Genomic DNA, 8,429 nt, shown 5'->3' on the forward strand with positions numbered 1-8,429 from the left:
ACATAAGAATTGTAAAGCTGAGTAGTTTCTTAAATTATATCTTCTTTTGCCAAGATGTATATTCTTCAGCATTTGCAGAGCCTACAGCTTTCACTGATCATTTGATAAATATTACCAAATTGAAGATATATCATGCTTCTTATTAATTTGATATTCATGTGAAAATTTTATATTCTCAAAAAATATAAAAAAGGCAGTCTTCTGGTTAGGAGATGAGAAAAATCTCCCAACTTTTGTCTGTTGCACTGAGCCCATACAGCACTGAGAGTCTCTGTTGCACATTACTCCCTACTTAGTAATTGAGTTAAAATAATCTCTATAAATTGTGGGTGATCTTTAGGCTGTTTATTAAAGATAGAAAATGCAAAGTATGATGATTTACATGTTTATTTCACAACAAATATAAAAATAGTCAAAGTGATGAGAGAAATTGTGGGTAAAAAAAAATAAATGGGCTAAATATTTGGCTTTTAATAAAAGTGATTTTTTAGTTGTATTATTTCAATGGCTGAAATTGTCTTCTTGAACCATCAGACACTTTGGTAGTCAACATGTAATGACCTGCACTCTGCAGGTGATATGACCTAAGGCCATATCTGCTCTCGCATGTGTCAGCATGTCTTAAACCATTTCAGATATGGGCACAATTTACTGTAGTAATGTTATTGCAAGACATTGTGATGTTTTTGAAAAAGTGAAACTACGTAGAAACTGTTGCACAGTTTCATCCATGTTGTTCAAGAAAACCATGCTGCAACTGTTCTCACTACAGCACTGTTATTACATTGCTGTTAAATACAGCTCTGGAAGAACCAAGTTTGGCACAGTTATAGCTAGTCCAGTTCACAATGTTGATTGGACTCTTTGGGTATGTCTGCACTGCATGAAAATACCTGCATCTGGCCCGTGTCAGCTGACTTAGGCTTGTGGGCCTTGGGCTATGGGGCTATAGAACTACAGTGTAGCTGTTTGGGTCCAGGCTAGAGGCAGGGCTCTGGGATCCCAGGGTGGGGGAGGGTCCCAGAGCCTGGCCTCCAGCCCAAGCCCCAATGTCTGCACTGCAGTTTTATAGCTCCACAGCCTGAGCCCCACAAGCCGAAATCAGGTGACATAGGGCCAGCCAGGGGTGTGTTATTGCAGTGAAGACATACTTATTGATGCTCAGGTTGGGCTGTGTTATTTTACAGATTTGCATTTTAAATGCTAATTATGTTATGTTATGTTTAGGTGACTACCATTTCTCTTGTGTTGTCACCAAGATTTTGGCAACATTCCAAAATAATAACTGAAAATGTACATTCTAATCTAAGGCTGGGCCTATGCTGCTTACAAAATAATCATCAGTAGCAGTACACACACTTCAGTAGGAGCACTAGGATCTGACATCTTGGAGGGGTGGGGGAGAGAGCTAGTCTAGGCTTTTTCTAGTCATTTCCCACACCTCCTCCAGACCCAGGACATGGTCCCACTGGCCCATTTCCCCACTTTAGGGGCACCAGTTGGGAAAAGAGCTCTCCCTACCTCCTGGGAGGAGTGGGAAGAGAGGGCTGGGCTCCTCTTGACCGCACCTTGGACTGCTGGGGACCTATGCGGGGTCCATCTTTATCACCCCACCCCATGGAAATAACTGCCTTGTGTTATGTGCAAAAGTTTCAGGGTTCAAACCCCACCAATGATGCATGATGTGTGACATTTACAGTTGCACATAGTAAATTTGCCCAAAAATGCATTATTTGCAGAATTTTTTTTGCTGAACTTGAATTATGATACAATCTCTAATTACATGATCACATTCTATTTTTTCCATAGGGCCCTGTCTCATTTGGTGCACAGGATGGATGGTGCTCTGGGGAATAATCAGGGTTCTGTAGTGAATGAAACAGTTTGTAGATTCCCTGCTTCATTTGCTCTAGAAGTTGGAAGATGTGTAATGGTTCAGGGAGGGAAATGCAGGAAGAGAGAGGATGGTCTTGTGGTTAAAGCAGGTGATGGTCACAGGAGAGCTCAGGTCTATCTCTGCCACTGTACTTGTGCATGACACTGAACATGAAATTTAGATTAAAATTTTCAAAAACACATAAATCCCATTTTCAAAAGAGGCTCTGAAATATTGAGGTCAGTTTTGAAAATGTTTTGTGTGTCCAGTAAAATAAAGCAGGGACCACCAATTGAATGAGGAGGATAAAAATGATGGTATTCCTGAGTACTATGCATTCTGTACACTGAATGAGGCAGGGCCCCAATTGAAAAAAAAACCTATGTGATCATGTAATTAAAGACTATCATAATGCGTATGCGCCAGAGCCAGAAGGAAGGTTGCACAGGCAACCATAATTCTGGCATTTCTTCACTTTTGAATGCTTGACCATATATAGTTTTTTAATGTAATATATTATAAAGGGTATTAGGATTATAGTATCATGTAAATTCTCACTCTTTTGTGTAAACTAACTTTAAATGAACAGATTTGTTCATTTTTACCTTCATTCTCTCATTAAAATGTACACCAGCTTATGGCTAAAAGTCAGTATTTCACTTTATCTAGATCACTCTAAATCATAAGAAAGTATATTAAAAACACAACATAAAAAGGAGAATAATTTGACAAAAAGTTTCTCTTGCAGGCTGTGAGGTCCCTGAAAGAGACAATCGAAGACTGTTGGGACCAAGATGCTGAAGCTCGACTGACAGCCCAGTGTGCTGAAGAGCGGATGGCTGAACTCATGATGATTTGGGAGAGGAACAAATCAGTCAGCCCAACAGTCAATCCTATGTCTACTGCCATGCAGAATGAGCGGTAAGAAGTGAAGTAGTCTGGTGTTAGTCAGCTGTCCTCAGTACACAGGTCACCCTGGGAGTGAGATTAGAATGTTAATAGTAGCTGGGTATTCTTGGGAACTCACATATTTATATGAACATGTGTGAGCTAGCGTGTATATGGACTTTGCATAGTTTTGTTTAGGTTGTTCACTAACTTACTATATGAATCCACAATTAACTGATTCTTTGTAGCTTTGGGTCCCCAAATTCCCTCAAATTCAATACACCTATGATGTAAACAACTGTATTTTGGAGAGAGAAGATCAGACTTTCTGACGGAGTTATATAGCTACCTGAAAAACAGACTTGTACTTTCACAGTCAAGATAAAGAAGTGATTATGAAGTGTCTTCAAGAACTCTTGCTAAATGATTCATGAAATTTCTGTTTAAAATGTTTCTGCTAAAAGCTTTGTGTGTTCACTGCCAGCTGAGAGACATGAGTTCAGGAAATTATTCAGATTCCCAGTCCTGTATTTTTCAATTAAGGAACCACAAGGTCAGCATTGACTTTATAATTATTCTGACCTGCAGAGAGAGACACTACGTATTTGCCTTTTCTGACTGTAAATGATCCAAAGGGAAGGAGAGTCAGTTGAGTTGATATTAATGCTTTGTGTATGCTAGAGATCCTGTTTGGGGATACTCTTGATACCCAGGGCAGTATGTTTTATCATGTTAAACTTGTGTTTAAAATTATGTATCATGGATTTTTATCATAATTTGCGACTCCATGATTTTTCCTGTGTCATCTCCTCCATCCTCTCTGCAGGGCTCTCTTCGCCTCCCTCACCCCAAGATCTCTTCACTGCACTTAGAGTGGAGCCTCAGCTGTGAAGTGGGCAATCATCAAATGGGATGACAAAATTCCTTACTTTTGGCTTTAAAAACAATTAAGAGGCTTTGTTACATAAATAATATCCATGATAAAACCTGCTGCCCTACTAGTTCAATTTCATGGCAGCCAGAATTTTTCATGGAAGCTATAGTGTGTTATCAGAACTCCTTAAATAGTTGGTCTTTGGATTATACATGAAGGGAAAATTAGAGACCTTCAGTGGTGAAAGGCAGTTTGTTTATATATATACATATATAAATATATATATAAAAATCTTAATGTCAGACTTTTTCTTTTTCTTATTTTTTTTAAGCAACCTGTCACATCACAGGCGTGTGCCAAAAATCAGGCCATATCCAGATTACTCTTCTTCCTCCTATATTGAAGACTCAATCCACCACACTGACAGTATAGTGAAGAACATTTCTTCTGAGCATTCAGTGTCCACTACACCATTGACTTCAGGGGAGAAGAACAGAAACTCCATTAACTATGAACGACAGCAAGCACAGGCTCGCATCCCTAGCCCTGAGACTAGTGTCACCAGTTTGTCCACCAACACAACTACCACCAACACAACTGGCCTTACTCCTAGCACTGGCATGACTACCATATCTGAGATGCCATACTCAGATGAAACAAACCTACATGCTACAAATGTCATGCAGTCTGTTGGACCAACTCCTGTTTGTCTTCAGCTAACAGAGGAGGACTTAGAAACCAACAAGCTGGATCCAAAAGAAGTAGATAAGAACCTAAAGGAGAGCTCTGATGAGAATCTGATGGAGCATTCCCTTAAACAGTTCAGTGGACCAGATCCACTCAGCAGCACCAGCTCCAGCTTGCTTTACCCACTGATCAAACTTGCAGCAGAGGTGACAGGACAGCAGGACTTCACACAAGCTGGGAATGGTCAAGCATGTTTGATTCCAGATGTCCCATCCACTCAGGTCTACCCTCTACCCAAGCAGCAGAACCTTCCGAAGAGGCCAACTAGTCTACCTTTAAACCCCAAAAATTCAACAAAGGAGCCACGACTGAAATTTGGTGGCAAGCACAAATCAAACTTGAAGCAAGTGGAAACTGGAGTTGCCAAGATGAACACTATCAATGCTGCAGAACCTCATGTGGTAACAGTTACCATGAATGGAGTGGCCGGGAGAAGCCAAAGCATAAACTCGCATGGTGTAGCAACCCACTATGCCAATGGTGTAGTGCCATCTGGCCAGACAACCAGTTCAGTGGCACACATGGCCCAGGAAATGCTGCAGAATCAGTTCAGTGGAGAAGACAGTCGGCTGAATATTAACTCAAGCCCCGATGAGCATGAACCCTTACTGAGACGGGAGCAGCAAGTTGGCCAAGATGAAGGTGTTCTGGATCGTCTAGTGGACAGGAGAGAGCGACCGCTAGATAATGGCCGAACAAACACCAATAACAACAACAGTAATCCATGTCCAATGCAAGACATTACTACACTTGGCACCCAGAGAATGACAACATATGCTGGGCAGACCCAGACTAGAAGAGCACAGAGGCCTAATTCACTAGATCTATCGGCCACAAATACTTTGGACAGCAGTAGCTTGCAGTGTAAGTGTTGACAGGACTCGAAAAATTTCCCAAACACTTTCTTACCTGAGAATTAAGCATATCTGCCTGGATGAAAAATACCTGTATTGTCTCACAGCCCAAATAGCCAAACCCCCCCAAATTGCATGTATATTTAATTTCTATTGGTATAATTTCACTCCTCCTATTAAATTAATTTTGTGGCCCCTGGCCTGAAAATATATCAGTTCTTTCTGCCTCCCCCACCTCTGGAATAAATTGGTTCACTTTCTAATCAATTCTGCTTTCACTCTCCAAATCCAATCACTTCTACAGCTCTTCCTCTTTGCAGAGCTTCTCTGCTATTGCTGTCCCTGTTTCTCTCCTGGGCATACTGGAGACCCTAACTAAGCCTCCCATTTTCTCCTCCTGCCCAATGTTTCAGGGTTGTTAAAATAAACGATTTAAAAATAATGGAATATGGAACTAGTTATTGTAATGTCTGGTTGTACTATATTATTATTAGCTTCTCAGAATAAGTACATCTGATTTTATTGTGGTAAGTAACAACAATTACAGTTATATAAGTTACTTTTCTTGAAATATTCCAATCCTGTGAGCTGATGTCTTGATACCCACTATTGGTATGCAGCTCTCACGTATGATTAGCATTAGATACCAGGGCTGAGACCTGGAAGATCAGTATGTCCCATTAGGGGGTTCAGACTAGATAGAAAAACTACAGACTGCTCCAAACTTTTGTCTGAATCCTAGTGTAATAGTAAATATTTCATCTACACTGTGTGTGTGTGTGTGTGTGTGTGTATGAGAAGTTAATTAACAGTAGTATAAAGCAACATATTTTTAGATATAAACACATTTAATAGACTTCAGAATAACTGTAATCACCCTTTGGGCTTCAACAGCAAAAGGACACAAGAAGCCACTATTGACTTTTTGTCTTTTCCCTGCAAGGTAAAAGTAATGAAAGGTTACAGCTAAGCTCTCCATTAGTTATAGCCTCCATTAGTTATTCCCTGTTCTGTTCAGTTTCAAAGGGACTATTGAAAAGGCCTGTTTATCTTTCTTTGGACATTTTTTTTTCCAAAATACCCTGTGTTCTTGGAAGGAGCCAAGGTAACTGTGATTGGAAGCCTTTGAATGTGCTTAGGCAGACAGAGAATATAATATTAGCGAAGTTATTTGGATGGGGGGGCTTTCCCAGCAGAAACTGAGGAGACACACACGTTTAAGTTAGCAATGTAAAACACACCGATACTTTCTGGAAAGGAAGAGTGCAAACCAGCAACAGAGCACTCATGAAATACAGTTGAATATTCACTGGTGGAATGTTTTTCTAGCTTCATTTTGTTCTAATTTAGTAAAATGAATTGTTGGGTTGTTTTTTGGGTTTTTTTATTGCAGTACTTTTCTCTTACCTCATCCTTTTACAGGTTAAATAAAGAAGATGTTGGGGTTTTTTGGGGTTTTGTTTTGTTTTTTTACAGTCAAATCCCAGTTGCTGGTATTTAAACACAGAAAAGGTGACAAGCAGTTGTCTTAAAGGTTTCACCATCCTAGACTCAAGTGCTGGTTGAGGAAAATCAGAGAATAGAACATTTGGCCTCAAAATGAAAAGCTAGGTTTTGTCTGTGGTCATGTACGTAAGAACCTATTTGCCAGGTAAAATGGAATTTAAAAGGTAAATGATGTAACAATACCATTTAAAAACTCAGCATTCACTGCCCTGTAATATTGCAGTAGCGCCATGTCTCCCATTCCAAGTACAGAAACATCACATGGTTACAAAAGTCACATGAATGTAAATGCTGAGGGCTAGATTCTGCTCTCTAACACCAGTATATGCATAGGGTAACTGAAGTGACTTCACTGGACTTACTACAGATTTACACTGTAATAATGGAAAGCAGAATCTGGCCCTTTGTTTTAATGGCACCCACTGTACATAAATACTAGTCACCTCTCTTGTCACTATTGCTAGTTTTGACAGGATTTGTTTTTTCAGTCTACATGTACATGTAACCAGCTTGAACTCTCAAGCATGCTCTTGTAACATTTTATTTTCTACTTTTATTTTCAGTAGGTGACTCATCACAAGATGGCAAACCGGGCTCAGGAGAAAAGATCAAGAAACGTGTGAAAACTCCATATTCACTTAAGAGGTGGCGCCCTTCAACATGGGTCATCTCCACTGAACCACTGGACTGCGAAGTCAACAACAATGGCAGTGATAGGGCAGTCCACTCTAAATCCAACACTGCTGTTTACCTTGCAGATGGAGGTACTGCTACAACAATGGTGTCTAAGGATGCAGGAGTGAACTGCCTGTGAAATATTTTAAAAGCCAACAAAATGACATTTTTGCATTATTTGAAACGAACATGCAGAAGACATTTTAAAAAACTGCTTTCTCCTCCTGTCAGCACCCCCTGCCAAGAACTCGCTTTAAATGGATTTCAGCTATGCAGAAATTTTTTAGCTTATGCTTCCATATTTTTTGTTTCATTTTTTGAATGTTTTTGCACTTTTATTTAGTATCGCTAAAGTTAAGTCTGTCTGTTTTTGACCACAGAATTATATATATGTGTATCAAAAATGTGGTCTCAAAATATTTTTTTAAAAAAAACAACAAAAAAATTTATTGCTGATAATCAGTTTGGACCAGTTCCTAAAGATCACTAAAAACATAAGCAGACTATAAGACAGGTTTGACTGCAGTGGTGTCTTGTATCCATGTTTTGATTTCTGTGCACAAGTTAATTAGTATGTTTCTATGTTACAGAGTGTATTATCTTTTGAATGCCCTACTTTTCTTGTGTTATGTTGAAATGTGCAATAGTCTATAGTTCACAGTTCGCTTTATTGGAAAGTGTGTTTATAAAACTGCCACACATTCTCCCCCTCTTTGTGAGTATTTGTTAATTTTTTTCCTGTTTGGCAGTTGATCATTCATGACAGTGAACTTTGCACACCATAGCCAGCTTGAAGCAGCTGCCTATATCTATCATTGAGCTCTAAGATTATAATGGAAAATGCATGAATTTTCCCCATCTTGAAAGGACTTTTAAAAGGAACAAACAAAATATGATTTCAGCTGCCTTTCTTTTCAACCTTCCGTATCTTAACCAGTTTCCTTCATAGGAGACATGACACTGGAAGGGGAAGCTCTAAGCAAGACAGTGTTGAACAAAGTGTGAGGAA

The 8,429-nt window shown here is 39.5% G+C and overlaps 1 protein-coding gene across 3 annotated transcripts in view; it reads left to right on the forward strand.

Moving 5' to 3' along the window:
- Positions 1 to 8,132, forward strand: part of BMPR2 (bone morphogenetic protein receptor type 2) — a 170,859-nt gene extending 162,727 nt beyond the window's left edge. For 2 of the 3 annotated variants that reach the window (XM_073306445.1, XM_073306447.1), the window contains exons 11-13: positions 2,613 to 2,797; positions 3,970 to 5,249; positions 7,309 to 8,132. In XM_073306445.1, the coding sequence (XP_073162546.1) occupies positions 2,613 to 2,797; positions 3,970 to 5,249; positions 7,309 to 7,559 (1,716 nt within the window). In that variant the 3' untranslated portion in view covers positions 7,560 to 8,132. The remainder of the gene's footprint in view (positions 1 to 2,612; positions 2,798 to 3,969; positions 5,250 to 7,308) is intronic. The other variant, XM_073306446.1, reaches the window with a different exon arrangement.
- Positions 8,133 to 8,429: the final 297 nt, after the last annotated feature.

The sequence above is a fragment of the Lepidochelys kempii genome, chromosome 11 (assembly GCF_965140265.1).
Source record: "Lepidochelys kempii isolate rLepKem1 chromosome 11, rLepKem1.hap2, whole genome shotgun sequence".
NCBI classification, from domain to species: Eukaryota; Metazoa; Chordata; order Testudines; family Cheloniidae; genus Lepidochelys; species Lepidochelys kempii.